At 44.7% G+C, this 22,281-nt stretch overlaps 1 protein-coding gene across 5 annotated transcripts in view; it reads left to right on the top strand.

Moving 5' to 3' along the window:
• The first annotated feature begins 6,630 nt into the window (after positions 1 to 6,630).
• The window catches only part of LOC135904319 (uncharacterized), a 51,074-nt gene continuing 35,423 nt past the window's right edge, over positions 6,631 to 22,281 (top strand). For 3 of the 5 annotated variants that reach the window (XR_010565093.1, XR_010565092.1, XR_010565090.1), the window contains exons 1-6: positions 6,631 to 6,680; positions 8,464 to 8,668; positions 9,272 to 9,316; positions 15,379 to 15,531; positions 15,614 to 15,862; positions 18,009 to 18,182. Coding sequence is in view for 2 of the 5 variants with exons in the window: in XM_065434943.1 (XP_065291015.1) it covers positions 17,901 to 18,182 (282 nt within the window). In the remaining 3 variants the exon portion in view is untranslated. Of the gene's footprint in view, positions 6,681 to 8,463; positions 8,669 to 9,271; positions 9,317 to 15,378; positions 15,532 to 15,613; positions 15,863 to 16,232; positions 18,183 to 22,281 lie in introns of those variants that run through there. The other 2 variants (XM_065434943.1, XM_070533594.1) reach the window with 1 other exon arrangement.

Genomic DNA, 22,281 nt, shown 5'->3' with positions numbered 1-22,281 from the left:
GTATTGTAGGTGGTGTATTCTTGCAATTCATATCTTAGATACAACTTTACTTTTTTAGTGATAAAAGTGTGCAGTTTTTCTATTGTTGTTTAATGGCGCAAGGACTAGGTATGGCCAATTGTTGTGTGGAATGTGTTGGTCGAAATGCTGCAAGTTTTATTGTTTCTTTGCTTTCGGCCAAGTGTACTGTGAGAAACTATACACTAAACACAGTACATGCCCGAGTTCGTGAACCCTTTAAGCTCAAGTTTTTCACCACATACGGCAGGAAGAGAACAGCAATGCCTCTAGTAAAACTGTGCAGTGCTGACCACACTATAAAAAGGTGGCTCAGGCTACCTCATTAGAAGAGGTGCTGGCCCAGGCAAAACAAAAGCGCATCTGCAATGCAGCAAATGCAAAGGTAAAGTAGAAATCTTGTTTCACCAAGCAGAAACATTCTTTCAGATAGTTTCATTCATGTCGAATAAGAGCGAGCAATGCAAAACGACAAAGATAGGAACACAGAGTAACAGGGCTTGCCAACCAAAGTTTATTCGTGGAAAAAAGCAGTTGCTTTCAATGAATAAATTTCAACTGGTAGTTTGCGTACACCCTGTAACCTTGTTCCTTTAATCAGTATTTTGCCCGCTTGTTCCCCTTCATTATTTCACCAAGATGGAACTACATGAATGATTGCAAGAAGGCTTTTGCTAGCCGTCTTGGAGGAAGATAGGCTTCACATGTCGATAGAATTAGTTCTGTTTTCAGTCACCATTCTACGTTCTGTGAAGTTGGTGGCAGTGCTTCAGGGGACTAGCTTCTGAAAAATTGGTTGGCGACTCACTCTACATTCTTGTTTTTCTTGTTCCCTTCTCTACTTAATGGAAAAACCACAGGTCCTCAAACATTAACATTTCAACATTTGTAAACTTACATATGTAAACATCCTAGTCGCACGCTTCAATTCTTCGATGTGCACAGCTACGTGGTCTACACGTTTTGTACATGTGCAGCCTTATTTTTTCGTATCTTGGTTGATTTTGGCTTAGTAAAAGTAATCGAAACTTGCGATGTTTAATCTCTCTCAATTTACCTAGGCCTAAAGCAGATATCGTCGAAATCCATGACGTTGTGATAAGCTGGTGCATGAACTTCAAGGTGGCATCGCCACCTGCCTGAAGTCTTTACGGCATATCGGGCCTCTTGTTAGAAAAGCAAGACCATTTTTGGTATTTAGAAGAATGATATTTTCATACAAACAAAATGATATTTTTTCACCATCAGCGTCAGCCTACATTTATGTTTACTGCAGGACAAAAGCCTCTCCTGGTAATCTGCAATTACCTCTGTCTTGAGCTAGCCCGTTCTAAGTTGCGCTTCCAAATTTCCTAATTTTCTGCCGTCCTTGACTACACCTCGCTTCCCTTGGCACACATTCTGTAACTCTAATGGTCCACTGGTCCCCTGCCCTACATATTACATGGCCTGTCGAGCTCCATTTTTCCCTCTTAATGTTAATTAGAATATTTGCTATCTCCATCTGCTCTCTGTCCACACTGCTCTTTCCTGTCTCTTAGGTTGCGCCTAAAATGTGATTCCATCACTCCTTATGCGGTCCTTCACTTGCTGTCAAGCATCTTTGTGAACCTCCAAGTTTCTGCTCCACATGTAGTTACTGGGCAAATGCAATGATTGAACAAACCTTTGTTTTCAGCGACACCAGTGAGTGCCTGGGTATGATTTGATAATGCTTGCCATATGTCCTGCAGCACATTTTTATCTATAAATTTTCTTATGATCATGATTCCCTGCGAGTAAGTGAACTACACAAGCCTACTCCTGCGAAGATTCTAAAGGCTGACTGCTGATCGTGAATTGGATGGATGGATGTGTATTGTTTAGTGGCGCAAGGGCCAGGTGTGGCCAAAGAGCGCCATGACTGATAATGATGTGTTAAACGCTGATTGGTGAGTTACGATGGTGGGATGTGACATGGCTGTAAAGTGCTGATCGTGAATTGCATACTTAAATAGATCTATTGCCTTGGAGAGATTGTCTCCTTGCCTGACCCTTCTCTTAATAGCTATTTCTTTGCTTTTGTTGTGGAGAATTTCTCTGTAGCCTCCATTTAATTTTACCATTGTTAGGTACTTTATTAGCTGCTGTTGACAGTATTCTGATATCGTTATGACTGAGCATCAGAGTTGAAAATGTGGTACTGAAGCTTTTTTTTCACTTTTAAAATTTTAGGCATTTTTTTATGTAGAGAGCGACAGCCTAAATGAAGAATATGCTTCCCACAGCAGTGTATTTCACCATTTTTAAATGCAAGAAACAATGAAATTTGTCGCAGTGGATGCTGATGAAAAGTATTGCTCGTTACCTTGTAAATTTACATGGGAGCTCTGGAGCTAAAGCTTCCTATTAATGTCAAGCGTTTGTGTGAAGTAGCCAAGAACACGCTGCAAATTTAATTCAGGGAGAGCTCGAATTGTGCTAATCAATTTCATAAAAAGGGTATTTTAGTATGTAGTGCCCCATAAAAACCACTTGAGATTGTAACATTTATTTTCAGCGAAACTAATCAATCCATCAAAGATGTTCATTTGACGTATACTTCCTGCTTCACTAAGGTGATAAAATTTGTTTTGCAGTTACTATTCACATTTATGGGCCTCATCGTATTCTAACATCTCATGCAATGTCTTATCTTGATTAATCATTGAACAAAAGAAATCAAGCCCCCTTCTAATGCTGTAGTGCTTCGAGTGCGGCGGCGACCAGACTCCTGCTCCAGACTTCGGGTCAGTGTACAGCGCCCCTGCAACTGCTACGATCGAGGAGAGTAAACACGGTGATAGAACAGGCCTCAACAATGCTAGCGTTCGAGCACGGCCAAGGCCTTGCCAAAACCTTTAATATGTGACTTTGTAGAAGTATAAATGCATATATCAAACAACATTTTTCTTTTACATCATTTTTGACTCATGTATTCCCGAGGGACTGGACCGAGTTAGAAGACACCTTTGCAGAACTTTTAAATGAGCTGCCACTTAATGAGAGCGTGTTTGTAGTGGCAAAGGTCATTGCTGCAGTTCCTCCTGGTCTTTTCCTGTCAGGTGCCTGACTCCTTTTACCTGTCATCCTTTATAGCTTTCATGGAACCACCTACGCTCCGTACTGTCTCTGTATAAGTCGCCCTCACTTTGTTTATAAATATATTGTTGAGAGGATAATACTATGTAGACCTTTATTCTGACTAAATGTCTGTTTTCTTGTGGTAAACTACATGTTCGGTACATCTGCCATGATTAAACTTTTCATGTGGAGCATGTTTTTGTCTGGTTTCCTTTTACCTATTAGACATATCCAAGCTTGAAGCCCCGTCCAATGTCACCATGAATACTTTCAACACTACAAACATGAGCCAGCCTATAGTGGAGACCAGCAGCTTCCCACATAGCCTTAGAGAGGCCCTTGGGAATCAAGTGCCCCTCCTTCCAAGGTAGAGAAAGGACTTGGTGGGGCGGGTGTGGGTCACTTGTTGGATTGGTACTCGTGACTGAAGCTGCACAAATTGTAGCTGCGCATCCGCTCTCTCTTGAAGATACAAAGTTAGATGGAGGGCTGCTGGGAAGGGGCAATGACTGTTTTCGAGCAGCTGGAAAACTGCACAGAAAATTGAAATCGCTGCAAGCGATATGTCTCACCTAGGGAAGGAGCTTCAGGCTCTCAAGCAAGGTGGGCATATGGCTGTGCCAACTGGCAGCCAGTCCGAAGATTCGAGCCCACAAGCGACACACAAGAAAAAAAAACAATTTATCAAACGCTAAGGAAGAAAAAACTACAAAGAAATTAATACAACACTCGGGACACAATACATGCAGGACACCTACATAGAACAGAGAACATTCATTAATACAAATCCATTTTCGCGCCCATCCAAAGTGGAGGAGGAGTGGCCACTGCTATTCGTCAAGCCTTTCTTCTACAACCACGCAGACAAACTTCTTGGGAAGGATGTGAAGGTGTGGAGTTACCTCAGTTGTTGCAAGGAGCAAGTGCTTAGATTAAAAGAAAATATTGTAAAGCAGGATCATGCGTGTTTCTTCAACTACACAATGTTCTTCGGTGTTTAAGAGCAATTTATGGAAACAAATGAATGCTATCTCAAAAGTCATTTGAATTTCTCTGGAGTAGTTCAAAAATTAGCTGCCCAATGTCAACTTTCGTAAGCTGGTTCCTAGTATGAAAGCAGATCAAGTGTAAATGAGCAGACAAATTTTTGCACATTCATCACATGCACAGTAGCCCTGCCAGTGTCGTGATGCCAGTAGTCCTTGCCCCTTTCTTACTGTATTAAGCTGAAGGCAACTTTGAGTGCAATGCCAAGATGAACATCACTGAATTTTCCCTAGAATAACTGGAACAGTTAGGCAATGGGTTTTCGCTCTTTGCTTATGGCAGTGGAAGGCTACAGCGCGAGAACCGACGGAGACAAAGGAGGCACACAAAGTACACAGGCACAGCGCTGAGTTTCAGCAAAAATGTTTATTTTGCCGCTACGCACCTGGTTTTAAAGCGAACACTTGGCAAAAAAACAAGAAGAAGATCGCACATGTGCACAGAACCTGCTTGTATCGCTATCGCACCCTGACATCTGAATCTAGGTAGGTCAGCTATTTTTCTCACAAGGCTATTGAGGGACAACTGGCAGTTATTTGCTGCACGTGATATTTTGACAGCCTCGATGATTTCTCTAGTAAGGTTTGATTTTCCACAAGATATAATTTGGCATTTGTCGAAGATAGGTTCGCATCCACAGTTGCGACAGTGGACGCCTAGATGACCTTGAATAGTGTTGCTAACGTTGTTGTGGTGTTCCCTAAGCCAATCATTAATGCATCAGCCAGTTTGCCCGATGTAGACATTACCACATGAGATAGGTATCTCATATACGACACACTAGGCACATTGTGTGAAGCGCTGTCTGTGATTAGTTTTAACACTGGGCCTTTTCTTGGGAGACAGCGTAAATCTGCTTGCTCAGTGACACCAGTTTTCTAGGCGCGGAAAAAACAACTTCAGCAGCTTTTGCATTTAAGCCAACCCTAAATATGGAATAACTGCCTTCTTTGCGTTGTCACTACGTCGTGCTTTTGTGAACTGTGTCCTTGCTTGACCAGCTTTTCTAACTTTCCTAAGTAAGCCTTCCGCAACACTAACCTGCAAACATAAGGTATATCCAACTGCGCTGAGGCGGGTACCTGCGACTGAAAGCTTTCTCCCGCCGTGTGCACACAGTATTTCTTCAAGGTATTTGAAAGGCAAGAGACAACAATACTTCTCTTCACGAGATTGGAATGAAAGTAAAGGCTTGTTCACCTTTGGATCAAACATCAAGCACACATGCTGTGCCAAAAACTGAAGGCGTGGGTCTAAAAACCGAATGTTATTTTCTTCAGAAAGCTCATGCGTCAAAGTTAGGGGACTTAAAACATCTTTGAAAACACCAAGAACACTGCTACAGTCGTATACAAAACGTTTATAAAAAATGAACTCTAAGCCATTCAATTGTAAGTAAGGATTCCTATCCCATTTGGCTAAACATAACTGAGTACAGGCACTATCGAGGAACCGGTCGCAGCTATCCCGCCTCGGCGCAGCTGGATATACATTGTGTTTGCAGGTTAGTGTCGCGGAAGACTTACTTAAGAAAGTTAGGAAAGCTGGTCACACAAGCACACAGTTCACAGAAGTACAAAATAGTGACAACATAAAAAAGGCAGGTATTCCATATTTCCATCGAATCTCGCACAATCTTAAGAAGGTTGGCCGGAGTGCAAATGTTTGTTCTTTTTACCGCGCCTAGAAAACTGGTGTCACTGAGCAAGCAGACTTACGCTGTCTTCCAAGAAAAGGCCCAGTGTTAAAACTAATCACAGACAGCGCTTCACACAATGTGCCCAGTGTGTTGCATATGAGATACCTATCTCATGTGGTAATGTCTACATCGGGCAAACTGGCTGATGCATTAATGATTGGCTTAGGGAACACCACAATTTTAGCAACACATTCAAGGTCATCTAGGCGTGCACTGTGGCTACTGTGGGTGCAAACCTATCTTCGACAAATGCAAGATTATATCTAGGAGAAAATCAAGCCTTACTAGAGAAATTATCGAGGCTGTTACAATTTGACGTGCGGAAAATAACTGTCATTTGTCCCTCGATAGCCTTGTGTGAAAAATAGCTGACCCACCTTGTTTCGAATGTCTGGGTGCGATAGCAATACAAGCAGGTTCTGTGCGCATGTGTGATCTTGTTTATTTTCGCCAAGTGTTCGCTTTAAAACTAGCTGCGCAGCGGCAAGATAAACATTTTTGTTGAAAGTCAGCACTGTGTCTGTGTACTTTGTGTGCATCCTTTCTCTCCGTCGGTTCTCGCGCTGTAGCCTCCCTCTATGTCAACAAACCAGCCCAACTACCGTATTTACTCGCATAATGATCGCACTTTTTTGTCAGAAAAAATTGACCCAAATTCAGGGGTGTGATCATTACGCGGGTTAAATTTCCCGCGGTAAATAATGTTTTTTTTCGTCCCGCGTTTGCTGCGGGATGCGGGTGCGGGACACCAAAACAAAAATGGCGGCCGGCGGAGCAAGCCGAACGCGCCGAACGCGATCTTTTTTTTCTTCTCGTGAGTACATTACGTGCATTGAAACAGTTTATTCCGTGTCAGTGATGAATAATATCATTAATATCGGCAAGTTTGCGGCAATAACGTAGCCATGTCCACTTTGAGGGGACAGAAACAGATGGGCGCGCTTAGGTGCCAGTGACAGAAACCCATGGCCGGCGTGCTGCGGAAACTGCGGCACCTGTTTTCACTACTATCCTAACACGGCACGTTTCCGCTAAGGGTGGGCGAATATCTTAGCTGTGTTACAAGCGTTGGCGTATGAACAGGGTACACTTTTAACGTATCAGTGTAAACATGGCTACTATCATTGCCGCGCGCGATTTGTTGCGTGCTCACGAGTGCAGATGAAAAGAATCGAAAGGCGCCTTTTTTGTTTTCGTTGACTACAACCATTATAAAGCCTACCCATAATAAAGGCAAGTTTGGTTGTGCGGAAAGTGATGAAAGTAATGAAATGAGGCATCTACTTAAGCATGTTTGGTGCGTGCAGACGAGTCGTTCGCGTAGCATTCGACAGATGGTAAGCGCGATCATTATTAGCTAGACTTGGCACACGACATATCGCTGCGGCAAGTTCAGGGTGCGATCATTATACGGGAAATAAAAAAAAATCGAATTTTGACGACAAAATTCAGGGGTGCGATCATTACGCGAGTGCGATCATTATGCGAGTAAATACGGTAGTTACTCTGCTTATGGTAGTTGTCGAATTCGTGAAATCGCTCTGCGATACTCTCTCACAGTTAATGTTTTCAATAAGTAGACCTGGTTGTAGCATAGTCATTCATCTGTATTTTTTGTTTAATTTCAACATTACGACAGGCCCCGTTTCGTGAAAGAATGCTGGGGTGCGCACCACAGCTGATGAATCTAATGGAGTTGACTCCAAGGAAGAAAACTATGCATCTGGTTGTCCACGTGCAAGACCAGAAAAAAGAAAATGAGGAAACGGTTAAAGTGGCTATGCTTCCCCTCCTGTGTGCCCACTTTCAAGACGATGAGAAGTGCCTTTTCCGCGCCCAGAAAACTGGTGTCACTGAGCAAGCAGACTTACGCTGTCTTCCAAGAAAAGGCCCAGTGTTAAAACTAATCACAGACAGCACTTCACACAATGTGCCCGGTGTGTCGTATATGAGATACCTATCTCATGTGGTAATGTCTACGTCGGGCAAACTGGCTGATGCATTAATGATTGGCTTAGGGAACACCACAATAATGTTAGCAACACTATTCAAGGTCATCTAGGCGTGCACTGTGGCTACTGTGGGTGCAAACCTATCTTCGACAAATGCAAGATTATATCTAGGAGAAAATCAAGCCTTACTAGAGAAATTATCGAGGCTGTTACAATTTGACGTGCGAAAAATAACTGTCATTTGTCCCTCGATAGCCTTGTGTGAAAAATAGCTGACCCAACTTGTTTCGAATGTATGGGTGCGATAGCAATACAAGTAGGTTCTGTGCGCATGTGTGATCTTGTTTATTTTCGCCAAGTGTTCGCTTTAAAACTAGCTGCGCAGCGGCAAGATAAACATTTTTTGTTGAAAGTCAGCACTGTGTCTGTGAACTTTGTGTGCATCCTTTCTCTCCATCGGTTCTCGCGCTGTAGCCTTCCTCTATGTCCAACAAACCAGCCCAACTAGTTACTCTGCTTATGGTAGTTGTTGAATTATGAAATCGCTCTGTGATACTCTCTCACAGTTAATGTTTTCAATAAGTAGACCTGGTTGTAGCATAGCCATTCGTCTGTATTTCTTGTTTAATTTCAACATTATGACAGGCCACGTTTCGTGAAAGAATGCTGGGGTGCGCACCACAGCTGATGAATCTAATGGAGTTGACTCCAAGGAAGAAAACTATACATCTGGTTGTCCACGTGCAAGACCAGAAAAAAAGAAAATGAGGAAACGGTTAAGGTGCCTATGCTTCCCCGTCTGTGTGCCCACTTTCAAGACGATGAGAAGTGCCTTTTCCAAGTCTTTGAGGTAGGTTGTATCATTGTGCATTGTTTTTCTAAAGAAAAATTTATGTCATTTTGATTAATTGACAATAGTTTTTGCTGCTGAGAAGTGTGAAAATTAATGTTTCTGTTCCGGGATCTCAATCTGCCAAGTAGCCCTTGACATTATTTTTTAACTGCACTATTTTCGAATCTGCTTACATTTTTCATTGAGTAGTCGAGCATTGCCACACTTCCAGATTTAGTTTTAGGCGGGCATAAGTCTAACAAGTGGATCTGAGTTTCATTTCAACTTAATCTTTTTTTTTTGCTATTTATGCAATACTACTGTTCTGTACACAACTCTGCACTAACCTGGTGCATTCTTTTTGTTGCAAGCTTCATACTCACTCCTTTTTATGTGAACTAGAACACATCTATCTGTCTAAATTATCAGACGGAAGTGATTAGACACCCAGACTCCACATATCTCACATTTATCTTAACTTGTCAAGGGAGACCTCATCTTTAAAAGTGAACTGTGTAGAACGGCACCTCTAATGGTTGAGATTTTGTAAGGACAGCAGTTGCATCTGGGATTACTTGAGTGTGTATAGTTTGTGTACATCAGATCGTTTTATTCACCCAGGAGGGCACCAGTCTTGTGGGGGAGCTTGGTCACCTGCCTTACTAGGTAGGTTCCAATGCAGATATTAATGTCCACTGATCCTTGTATAAAGATCTTAAACAACCAACAAGTCCCGATTACACTGCGCAGTTTATGTGTGAGCGTAACTGCTAGCGGGAGGTGCAGTTGAGAGCTGAACCTCTAAATTTGTCTAGTGCTGGAAAAATAAAGCTCTCACACAATGACTTGCCCTTTACCATGTTGTGCTGCTGCGAGTCAATTTTTGTGAGATGGTCACAGCTCAAGAATATCCACGAACTGCATTCTATCTCTCTAATTCTGCCGTGTTTGTAAAGCCTATCACGCAAAGATATATATGTGTACTCATTCTGTATTTACCTAGCATTAGTGTTAGAAAATGGAGAATAGAGAGTTATAGGTTATTGGGCGGAAGCTGCACTGAAGCGTTGGGGCACGCAAGCCGCCATGCATGCAAAAAGAACCCAAAGCAAGCACAAAGGAGCGCGAAGTGTCATCAATGGCATTGAGGCCCCCCAGTGCTTGGGAGTGGCTTGCATTCCGGAACCTAAAGCTCTCTGGTGACTGAATCTGCAATTATTTCATTGTCCTAAGGACCTTCCTATTACTTCACGGCCTTTTGTTGAATTAGCAGTATTTTTTCAATTATTGTCATCATGGACATTTTCATATTTGTGGCGAAAATGACACCAGGGCCATTTGTGTTCCTAGAATTTAGTTGTGCTTCCTGAAGCTGACAGTGGAAGCACTTTAGTTAGTTAGTTATTTCGGGTTTAATGGCAAAAAAGTGATTAAGGCTATGCTGTGCCAGCCACAAGATATTTAGAAATCTAATGTTAAAGCAGCGAAAGCGTTACATTAGAGTTTGTATAAAAAACCGGTTTCTTCTAGAAAGCTGAAGAAGTCAGTGAAGGACACTAGCGGTTCATCTCCGAGTATTGAGGCGAGGTGTAAAGGTATGTGTAAGTTATAGAGATTATGTAAAAGCTTCCTTATCTGTGTTTCAATATGTGGACATGTCATGATAATGTGCATTACTGTGAGTGATTCATGGGACTTCTTGCAAGTTGGCAGGTTTTCGTTTTGAAGTAGGAAATTGTGTGTCAGGTGTGTATGCCCTATTCGGAGTGTACATAGGATCACCTCATTGAAGCGTTTCTGGTGACTGCATGACTTCCACACGCTAAGCAGGGGTTTTATTGTGTGTAACTTGTTATTTATGCAAGAGTCCCATTCCAGTTGCCACTTTCATGCCGGGGCCTTATGAATCGCTCGGACAGTCTCTGTATGGAAGTGTTGTTGGTGTTATATTTTTGCGCGCTGCCATGAATGCGCATCTATCTGCTGCTTCATTCCCTGGTATCCCAACATGGCTTGGGACCCAGCAGAATCGTAAAGTTCTTCCGCATTTATTATAGGCCAACATGTTTAGGATATCACCAAGTAGGGGTTCAGACGCGGAGCTAAGGTTTAGAGCTTTGAGTGCGCTTAATGAATCGGTATATACGATAGCATTCATCTGCTTGTTGCTGGTAATTTTTTTTTACTGCCATCCATATCGCAAAAACTTCGGCGCTAAACACAGAAGAAAAATTATTTCTCCGAATTTTGCCAATTTTTCGTTATTATTCCGACACCTACGTATTGTTGTGTTTTGGAGCCGTCAGTGTAAAATTCCGTGTAATTTTTATATTTTTCTTGAATAGCTCGGAACTCTTGTATTATGTGTTCTTGTGGAATGTCTTTTTTCTTTAGAAGTGTTAGTGTGCAGTCACATAGCTGTGAAAAGTTGTACCATGGTGGCAATCTTGGTGATGTTTCAGCAACCTGCAAGGCTTCAGAAGGAACATCATAAGTCTGACAGTACTCTTCATGGCGTAAGATTAGTGGCTGAATCATGTTTGGTTTGTTTGTGTACTGTATCCGTGATTTCCACTGTGTTACGATGCTGTAGCATATATGTTGTGGTGATGATCGAATTCATAGTACATAGGAAAGTGTAAGTAGTGCTCTGCGTTGCTGTAAGGAACGCTGATTGCAGCTGACATATAAACTTTGGACAGGCGATGTTCTGGAGGCGCTGCTCACCAGTCGTAGGCCGAGATTATGAACTGGATCAAGTCGCTTGATATATGACTGCCTAGCTGCACCATAAACTACACTACCGTAGTCGAGGATGCTACATAGAAGGGACCGCTATATACTTAGTAGACAAGTTCAGTCAGATCCCCAGTGCTTGTGCAATAACACCTTGAGGATGTTTAATGCTTTATTTGCTTAAATTTGAGTTGTGTTAATGTGGGCCGGGAAGTTCAGCTTTGTGTCAAATGTTACGCCTAAAACTTTGTGGTTGTCTTTGACTGGCAAGGTTGTACCATCCAATGTGAGAACTGGATTGCAGTGTAACCCTCGTTTCTGGGAGAAGAGAACTATAGCAGTTTTGTCTGTTGAAAAACATAATCCATTTTTGTCAGCCCATTGTGTAAGATTATTTATGGTTATAGGAGTTACCTTTCGCAAGTGGGTAGATTTGAGGCGCGGCAAGCTACTTGCAAATCTACTTGCCATTTTCCTCTGTAAATGTGCGTGAAAGTATTGTGCCGAGACGCACCTGAAATGTTCTATTTGCCATAAAATCAGATAGACAGTTTAGCATTCTGCCACGCACTCCCAAGTCAGCCAGATCTCTTAAAATTCCATACCGCTATGCGGTATCATACGCTTTTTCTAGATCGAAAAAAAAAACTGCGAGACAGTGTTGTTTGTGCAAAAACGCCTCACGTATTGCATCTTCTAGTCGCACGAGGTGGTCAGTTGTCGAGCAGCCCTTTCTGTATCCGTACTGGTGCATGTCTGTTAGGTTCCTTGATTCAAGGATGAATGTGAGCCGTATGTTTATGATACTCTCGTAGGATTTGGCTAGACAGCTTGTTAATGCAATGGGCCTGTAGCTTTTTGGGGACGTGGCGGGTTTACCCGATTTCAAAAAAGGAACTACTACTGCATTTTTTCCAGTCTGTAGGCATTACTCTAGATTCCCAAATCTTTTGAAAAATTTAAGTAGTGTTTCTACTGATGCTTCAGATAGGTGTGCCGGCATTGTGTAGTGGACACGGTCAAGACCTGTTGCCGTTTTTTTACCGGCAGAGAGAGCCCTGTTCAATTCTTGCATTGTGAGGACGTTATTATAAGGTTAAGTTGAAGCCCCTGTAGTGGGCATTCTCTGTTTCTCTGCCGACTTCTTATAATTTAGGAAAGCATTGGAGTAGTTTGCCGAGCTGAAGACCTTGTAAAAATGTTCGCCTAATAAGTTCGCCTGGTCCTGTAGTGTTGTTTGTGTGCCTGGACATGTGAGTAGTGGTATTGTGTATGATGTGTACTCCCCTTTAAATTTCCTCACCTTGTACCACATTCGTTTTGACGTGACGGTACTATTCATTACAGATATGTACCGTATTTACTCGCGTAATGAACCCACCTTTTTTCCAGATAAGTTGACATAAACTTGGGGGGAGGGTTCATTACGCGGGGAAAAAAAATTTAGATATTTTTTAGGTCGAAATTTCATGTCACAATGAAGATAGGAAAATCGCAATCCCAACCTTACCTTTATAGTAAAAACACGTACGCGATGAATGTGAATTAAAAATTCATTTTTATTTTCATGCTGCTGGCTGCTTATGGTCTGTCTCACTCTGAGGCATGGTCTGTCACACTTCTGAGGCACAACACGTTCCGGCGCATGAAACGAGTCGTCCAACCACTGCTCGCCTTAAATTCACTCGCGGCAATGCCGTGACTTCTTGCAGTGGCCCGCGCGTGATTCTGTATCAGCTCGTGGGATACGGCACATCCTTCGTTGCGGAGCCTCTTCACATAGCTCAGAACTTCTTCCTCGACGCGAGGAAACTTGCCCTGCTTCGGCCCGCGAAAGGCCCGGCGATCTTTCTTCGTCGCTCTGAGTTCCTCTTGTTGATTCCTCCAGTAGCGCACACGCACGGGGTCTACACTAAAATGCCGTCCAGCCGCGCGATTGCCATGCTCCAAAGCATGCTCCACGACTTTGAGCTTAAAACCGGCCGTGTAGCTAGCGTTACGCCCCATCGCACAACGCGCAGAAAATGCACAGCACGCACTAAATAATGCAAAGGTCGTAGCGAAGCACTTAAACAGCAACAAAATAGGACTGGCGAAATGGCGACCGACGCTGTCCAAGTGCGTTGTCTTTACTTCGTTCTGCCGCCGCCGCGCATGCATGGCGCTATAAGCAGAGGTTTGCTTTGCATTTAATAGATGGCACTCGGCAACCTGCATCATCATCATTGTAAAAAAAAAAGAATCTAGAGAAGTTTGACAAATTGGTTCGAGAAATACAAAGAAAATAGCCGAGCGTGGTGGAAACTGCCGTCACCCCATTTCAAAGAGGACGCCCCAGTAAAGCCCTTTGCGCATCCACCAACGAATCATGCAAGGTCAATGAACGATCAACGAAAGCGTGCAGTCGACGCCCGCGTCACCCGCGTTCGCGTCGCCGGTGTTCAGCATCGTTGGCTTCAAATGATGTTTATTTTATCACTGCGCGATCAGACAATTTTATGATCGTCGACAGTCGACAGCGCCGGCCAATTGAGCCGAGATAACGCGAACATGCTGAACACCGACCCTGCGGGCGGGTGCGCGTTATTTACGCGACGTAAAAAAAAAAAATTCAATTTTCGACGACAAAAGTGGGGGGTGGGTTCATTACGCGAGTAAATACGGTATATTTGCCACGATGATTTCTCTGCTTGTCTTCGAATAAATCGTGCTTTGGCTTTGGCCTGTTTGAAATTTAAAGGGTTGCTATAGGTCGGGTACCTCCGCAGGATTCCCCAAGCCTTATTTTGTTTCTTTTTGGCTTCGGTACACTTGTTCGTCCAGCAGGGATTTAGCCTTTTGCGCCAAATACCGGATGACTGCGATATTGCCTTTTCTGCTGCAGATATTATGACCTCAGTGATTTTTGTTGAGTTCGTCAATGCTTAGTTCACGTGAAAATACAGCTTCCAGTTTCGCGTTTTCCGTAAAAGCCGGCCAGTTAGCGAGATGTAATTTCCACTGACGTGGCCAATTGACTAAGGTTAGTGGTGATAAATGTTTGATGATTGCGGGCAAGTGATCACTGCCATAAGACCTGTCGAGGGCTTCCCATTTAAGATCATTAAAAAGAGATGGTGAGCAGAAAGCTAAATCTAGACAACTAAAACTGCGGGAAGTTGGGGAAAAGTACGTCGGGGCACCTGAATATAAAAGGCAGATATCATTGGATAAAGTCTTCAACCAGCTGTCCTCTTTGGTCAGTTTTGACGCTGCCCCAAAGAGTACAATGAGCATTAAAATCCCCTACTAAAACAAATGGTTTCGGTAATTGATCTGTTAAATTTTGTAATTGTTTAGTTGTGAGGTGGGTGTGGGGTGGAATGTACAGTAAGCAATGGTGATGGTTTCGTTAACTAGAATGGTGACAGCTACGGCTTCTAAGGATGTTCTCAATTGGACGTTTCGGGTAGAAGTGCCGCCCTGCACTATAGCCACTCCGCCTGACAAACGGCTGGAACATTCGCGGTCCCTTCAGACAACGGTGAATCCTTTGAGAAATTGACTATTTTTTGGACCGAGATTTGTTTCCTGAAGACATACAGCAACTGGTGAAAAGATGTTGATGATGTCTGATGTCACCTAGATTGTGTATGAGACCTCTACAATTCCAATGGATACTAAAAGCCATTTTGAAATAGAAAGGTAAGAAATGGCACTATGGAAAGAATAAGAGGTGAGATGTTAGGTGACGTGGATTTAAAAAGGCTAATACAAATGGGTGACAACCTTTAGGCTATCGCTTTCTTATTTTGAATGGTTGTAGGGATTTTGTCCCTCCTACCGTGCTCGAGAGAGCGCTTGTCCTTCGGTGTCAATGACACCGGGGTTCTTGTGTCGACCTCCATCGCTCTCTACAATGCGCTGGAGGAACGAGAGTTTGGGGCCGAGACACGTGCGTCGGGCCTTAGAGTTCACTTGATTTTAGGGCCCTGCGGGGCTGGTGTCTGCAGGGCCTCTGAAGAGGATGGAGCAGCGCCAGATGCATCCACCACGGAGGCGGGAGGGGTCACTGCGGGACCACTGAGCGTGGTCTCGGAGGACTCCTGAGGCCTCTGTGACGCTGCCCCCATCTGCGTCACATCAGCATAGCCTCTTCGCGGAAGGTACGATAGCCGCTTTCTGGCTTCATAGAACAAGATTTTTTCCTTAACAGTTAGTGCAATCACTTCTTTTTCTTTTTTCCAGCAAGGGCAAGACCTTGAAAAAGCTGGATGATCTCCTTTACAGTTAACACAATGTGGCGACGAGGTGCAGTTGTCCGATTGGTGATCATTGGAGCTACATTTAGCACAGGTTGCTTGGCCTCGGCATGCATGTGAAGCATGTCTGAACCTTTGGCACTTCAAACATCGTCTGGGGTTCGAGATATATGTTCTCACATTGACTTTAACATAACCTGCATCGAGTGAAGTAGGCGTTTCGCTTGTTCCAAAGGTGAGTATAACATGCTTTGTGGGGATTTTTTGGTTGTTTCTGCAGATTACTATTCTTTGTACTTTTGTCATATTTTGCGCTTGGAAACCATCAAGGAGTTCCTCATCGCTCAATCCAATAAGGTCTTGTTCAGATATCACTCCCCGCCTTGTGTTCAGTGTTCTATGTGGTGAAATTGTCACTGTGGCGTTGCCAATAGTGGTTAGTTCCGACAGCATTTGAGCTTGATCTTTGTCATTTAGTTCTAGGAGGAGGTCCCCGCTATACATTTTTGAAGCTTTATATGTAGTTCCGATTTTGTCTTTGAGACACTTGGCCACTAGAAAGGGAGAGAGCTTTCTTACTGGTATGTTATTTCCACTGTGGACGACATAGTATTTGGGAAATGACGGGGCGTTGCTCCGAAAGGAGAACTGGAACTGTGCTTCAGTGCGGCATCTTTTCAGACGCCGATCATAGACAGAAGTTTGTGCTGCCATAAGAACATTTGTTTATTCGGCAACAGCACCGACCACCCACCACGGAGACCAATGCGGGGACGGGGCAGAGCTTGTGTAAAAGTCTGCACGACGCCAGTCGTACGCCGTCCCCATTACCAAATATTGACACATGTACTTGTTTTTATCGGGCGACACGTTGTTTTTATCGGGCGACACATGCAGGCGGGACGCGCCTGCATGTATCCGAAGTTTCTGGAAAGTTATCGATGCTTCTAACCGCTGTCTGTTGTCGCCGAACCTTGTGTTATCTGATTTCATCGCTTGACATGAATGGTGTAGAACTTTGTAGAAGGCATGCGGGTCCCAACGATTAGTCTGGAACATTCGATGACTGCTGTATAAAAGCCGACGCGCTTGACCCGCTGATCAGATTTTCGACGATCGCCGAGCGTGTTCGCCGCTATCGTTGTGCTATAAGTGTAGCCTGTTTTGTGGGCACAGGTTCGCCCAATAAAAGTTAGTTGTGTCAATCACAGTATTGCTACTGTGTTATTCAACGTCACCACCACGTGACAATATGGTGTACCCAAGGTAGGATAGCCACACAAGGTTAACCCTTGCTGCCGTGGAGAAAGGAAGTAAATGGAAGGGAGAAGAAGACAGGAAAGACAGAAAGTGAGAGAGAAAGACGAAGGTTAGAGGAGAAAGAGACAGGAAGAGGCGCCTGCCGATTTCCTCCGGGTGGGTCAGTCCGGGGGTGCCGTCTATGTGAAGCAGAGGCCAAAGAGGTGTGTTGCCTCCGCCGGGAGGCCTTAAAGGTCCGAACACCCGGCATCGGCTCAACCCCCAGGATTCCGCTTTCCCCGGACACTGCTAAGCCGCGCATGGCTACACGCAGGAGGGTCCAGCCCTCGTGTACTCGGGTACGTGGTGTCGCAACACACCACACGCCTGCTGACGCAGACACCCCTGTGGGGTCGTATTTTTATGAGTGGATAACATGATATCTCGGAAAGTTCTGCCTTTGACGCCCAAAGAACTGGAACACATCTTTGGTACGCCCTCTTTCTTGAGGGCGATCAGGAAGGGGAGGAAAGGAACTTGCCATAGAGAAATGTAGTTTTCGGCAATAATGCCAGCCACCCGCCGTGGAGCCCTACGAGGGGACGCTACAGGAGCTGTATAACAGGTCCTGCAAATGCCAGCTGTACGTCCTCACTATAACCGAATATGAAATAACCCAGGTTGGCTATTCACACAAAGTTAACCCTTGCTGCCTGGAAACTTGGAAGCAAAGGGAAACTAGGAGAAGACAGAAAAGATGGAAAGTGAGAAAAAGACGAAGGTTGGAGGGAGAGAGAGACAGGAAAAGGCAATTACCAATTTCCCCCGGGTGAGTCAGTCCGGGGGTGCCGTCTACGTGAAGCCGAGGCCGAAGGGGTGTGTTGCCGCCGCCGAGGGGCCGTAAAGCTATAAACACCCAGCATTGGCTCAACGCCCCCGATCCCCGTTTCCACGGACATGGCTAAGCCGCGCACGGCTAGACGCGGGAGAGTCCAACCCTCGTGTGCTCGGTACATGGGGTCGCAATACACCAAATGCCTGCTGACGCAGACGCCCCTGCAGGGGGGGTGAATTCTTTTAGCAAACCTCTCTGTCCCCTGTGCCACTTTTGCCCTTTAACTCTACTCGTCAATTCCTTACAGGTCTGGGATGAGCATCAGGAAACTTTGCTGACAGAGTTCAGCGATACCAGCCTGCAGCTTTGTGGGGATGGGCGATGTGATTCCCCTGGCCACAGCGCCAAGTTCCTCTCGTACTTCTTCCTGTGTCCTGAAAAGAGAAAAATCATACACACAGAGCAAGTTCAAGTGAAGGAGGTAAGTCAAGCAAGAAGCAGTTCAGATGCTTTCATGATAGGTCTTATTATGCAAGCAATATTTACCCCAGCCAACTAAAATGTGGCATGCTACGTTGACATGCAATCTGAGCCGTTAATGGCTCATCGCAGTAAAGAGGTGGTCCTTCCTTCGAGATTTCTAAACTGGGTATTGCTACAATTATATTTTTCAGGCTGTATATCAATACCTTAAACACCAAGATCTGATTAAGAAACACCCATGTATGAAAGCCTCTAACCCTACAGCTAGAAAAGAACTGGCAGAACTTTCCAGGTTAATGAACAAGTGCGAGATAGCTGACATAAAGAAGTATAGTATGGATAGAATTGAGCATGCTCTCAGGAATGGAGGAAGCCTAAAAGCAGTGAAGAAACTAGGAAAAGGAAAGAATCAGATGTATGCGTTAAGAGAAAAAACCGGCAATACCATTAGTAATATAGATAAGACAGTTAAAGTGGCTGAGGAGTTCGAGATTTATAGAGTACCAGTGAAACGCAAGACGATAATGGAAGAGGGAATACTCTAGAGGAATTTGACATCCCACAAGTAATGCTGGAAAAAGTAAAGAAAGACTTGGGAGCTATGCAAAGGGGGAGGCAGCTGGGGAGGATCAGGTAACAGCAGATTTGTTGAAGGTTGGCAGGCAGATTGTTCTAGAAAAACTGGCCACCCTGTATACACAATGCCTCATGACCTCAAGTGTACCAGAATCTTGGAAGGACGCCAACATAATCTTAATCCATAAGAAAGGGGACGCCAATGACTTGAAAAATTGTAGGCCGATCAGCTTACTGTCCGTTGCCTACAAAGTATTTACTAAGGTAATCGCAAATAGAATTAGGAACACTTTAGACTTCTGTCAACCAAACGGCCAGGCAGGATTTCGTAAAGGCTACTCAACAATAGACCATATTCACACTATCAATCAGGTGACAGAGAAATGTGCCGACCAACCCTTATATATAGCTTTCATTGATTACAAGAAAGCGTTCGATTCAGTTGAAGCCTCAGCAGTCATGGAGGCATTACGGAATCAGGGTGTAGGCGAGCCATATGTAAAAATACTGAAAGATATCTATAGCAGCTTCACAGCCACCCTAGTCCTCCAGAAAGAAAACAGCAAAATCCCAATAAAGAAGGGCATCAGGCAGGGAGATACGATCTGTCCAATGCTATTCACAGCGTGCTTACAGAGGTATTCAGAGACCTGGATTGGGAAGAATTCGGGATTAGATGTAATGGAGAATACTGAAGAAACTGCCAACTTTAGCCTCATTCTTTTCGTCAACGGGCACCCCTGTACTCCTCTGAACTCGCTCGGCAACGGGCATCCCTATCGAAATAAAGTTTAGTTGTTTTGTTCACCTCAAACGAAGCAGTCGGTTCTTTTTTGACCTACCACAATTTCCTCAATATTTGGTGCCGAAACGCGGGAGAAACGATTGAACTTATCATTGAGGCAACGAGGTAAACAGACGTCAACACCACAACGAGCTCGGGGAAAACCAGCAACGATCCTCGGGCAGAAAACGGTCGACGAGGCGCGCCTTCAACAAGGCCTAACGACGCCACACCCAACCGAAACCGACTCCACGACTCAAGCCCCATCACGGTAAGCGAATTGTAAACATTGATGCTACATTGGAACGGCTCAAACTGAAAAGAAGTGCATTGAGAACTCAAGTGACTAAACTGATTTCTGAAGCGGACTCATTCTTGGAGAGTCATGCAGACGAAGGGGCTCTTAATGTATTGCCTGCGAGGCTTAGCGCCCTCCAAATACAGCTAAACGAGGTGGACGCCGCCATCGAGCCCTTAGTACAAGACCAAGACGCAGAGCTAAATTATGCGCGGGCCATAGAATACAACGACCGTATCATCGCACACATGGCGAAACCCCGCCAAGAAGAAGAAAAAGACCTGCTAACAAAACAAGCAGAAATGGCGGCGACGCGGGCGCAGAGCGACGGCCCTCCGGCAGGGGCAAAGTGCACAGTGAAACTGGCGAAGCTCGAGTTACAACGATTTAGCGGCACCGCCACGGAGTGGCAGTCCTGGGAGCAGTTCGAGCAAGCGGTGCACGGAAATGACGGCCTCTCCAACGCAGAGAAGTTTCTGTACTTGCGATTTGTGCTTTCGGGAAAAGCCGCAGCGGCCATTGCCGGCGTTCAAGTGACTGGGGCAAATTACACCACTGTCATCGAACTTCTGAAAGAGCGCTTCGGTCGACGAGATGTGCTGATTCAAGAACACCTGACTCAGTTACTCGAATTGCCACCGGTACAGAACGAAAAGGAGCACATCGGCCTACGTCGACTCTATGACCACCTGCAACGCAATATCGCTGGTCTCACGGCACTTGGAGTCAAGACAGACAGTTACGGCGCCCTACTCTCCTCCGCACTCCTGCGAATGCTGCCAACCGATCTTGTTGTCGGATACCATAAGGGACTTTCCACTGCAAGCAAAGATGACGCGATCAGCATCAAGAGTTTGCAAGCTTTTCTTAAAACAGAAGTAGAGAGCAGGGAAAAGGCACTGCAACCTGGTAATCGTGCAGCCAGAGAATCAAAACATCGAGACAAAGAAAAGAGCAAACTTCAAAAAGGGTCAGCAGCTTCTCTTTTTTCTGCGGGTACTTCGAAGCAGTCTGATCCATGTGCATTCTGTGCTGCAAAAGATCATGCGACTCAAAATTGTCAGGCGAAGATCTCATTGGATGAGAAGAAGAAAAGGCTCACTGCAGATGGCCGGTGCTTCCGATGCTGCATAAAAGGGCACACTTCAAGGGAATGCCACAACAAAAGAATAAAATGCAAGGAATGTGGCAGAAGACATCTGACTCAGATGTGTGACCCGACATGGAAACCACCCGAGAATAAAGCCACAGAGTTGCATTCTCGGACAGACAAGAAATCTGAAAAGGTACCAACTGTGCTGCTCCAAACCGCTCAAGTATGGGCAGAGGGACGAAGAAGAGCGCTCACTCGTCTACTCTTTGACGGTGGTAGCCAACGAAGCTTTGTCACTAAAAGACTTTCACGTGAACTGCAACTCGAGGTCCTAGGTGAAGAGGACATCACGATCTACCCATTCGGAGGAGCAGGAAACATTATCAAAGAGAAGCGCAGAAGGGTAAAAATTTGGCTAAGAAGTCAATACGACCGTAAAGAGCACTCTATCGAAGCTCTGGAAATACCGGAGATCTGCTCTGATCGGCTTCATGTTCCTGATGACATCCTAAAAGAGGTGCAAGCGGACATGGATGAACTGGCAGACGTGACTGTTGCGCCAGCCCATTTGATGGAAAGCGGGATCGACATTCTTATCGGTGCTGACTATTATTGGACTTTGGTGTGTGGTGAAGTCAAGAAGCTGCAAGGCGCACTAGTTGCGGTAAAGACCGAATTTGGCTGGACTCTACAAGGAGCGATTCCCAGCAGTAGCTCAGCTGCCTACTGCTCAACCGTGGCAGTGCTACGTGCCGGAGTGTTCGCCGACACCAGCAGCTTGTCCAAGGAGCTCAAATCGTTTTGGGAACTTGAGAGCATTGGAATTACCGACTCTTGTGCCCAAACGAATGAAGAAAGCGAAGAAGTCATGAGCACATTTTCGGCATCGGTAGAGAAAATGGACAAGAGCTATGAGGTAGCATTGCCCTGGAAACCCTTGAACATGCAACTCGCCGACAACAAAGCTGTTGCAAAGAAGCGCTTGATTAACCTCATGAAGAAGTTAATGAAAGATGAGACGACACTGATCAAGCATGACGAGGCTATCCATCAGTACCTGGAACAAAGGTTCGCAGAACGACTTCCATGGCAAGAAAGCAACAACAATGTAAACAGATTATACTACATGCCTCATCGTGCAGTTTTTAGACCTGACAGCCTTTCGACCAATATTAGAGTCGTCTTTGACGCATCTTCTCACGATGCAGGTTGTATATCTCTGAACGAAGCCCTAGAACCAGGACCGAACTTGAATCCAGATTTACTTAAGGTTTTGCTGAACTTCAGAATTCATCGTATTGGATTAAGTGCAGATATTGAAAAGGCATTTCTGCACATTTCGGTGC

The sequence above is a fragment of the Dermacentor albipictus genome, chromosome 2 (genome assembly GCF_038994185.2).
Source record: "Dermacentor albipictus isolate Rhodes 1998 colony chromosome 2, USDA_Dalb.pri_finalv2, whole genome shotgun sequence".
NCBI lineage: Eukaryota > Metazoa > Arthropoda > Arachnida > Ixodida > Ixodidae > Dermacentor > Dermacentor albipictus.
The sequence above is the reverse complement of the archived record's forward strand: the minus strand, read 5'-3'. Positions and strand labels throughout refer to the sequence as shown.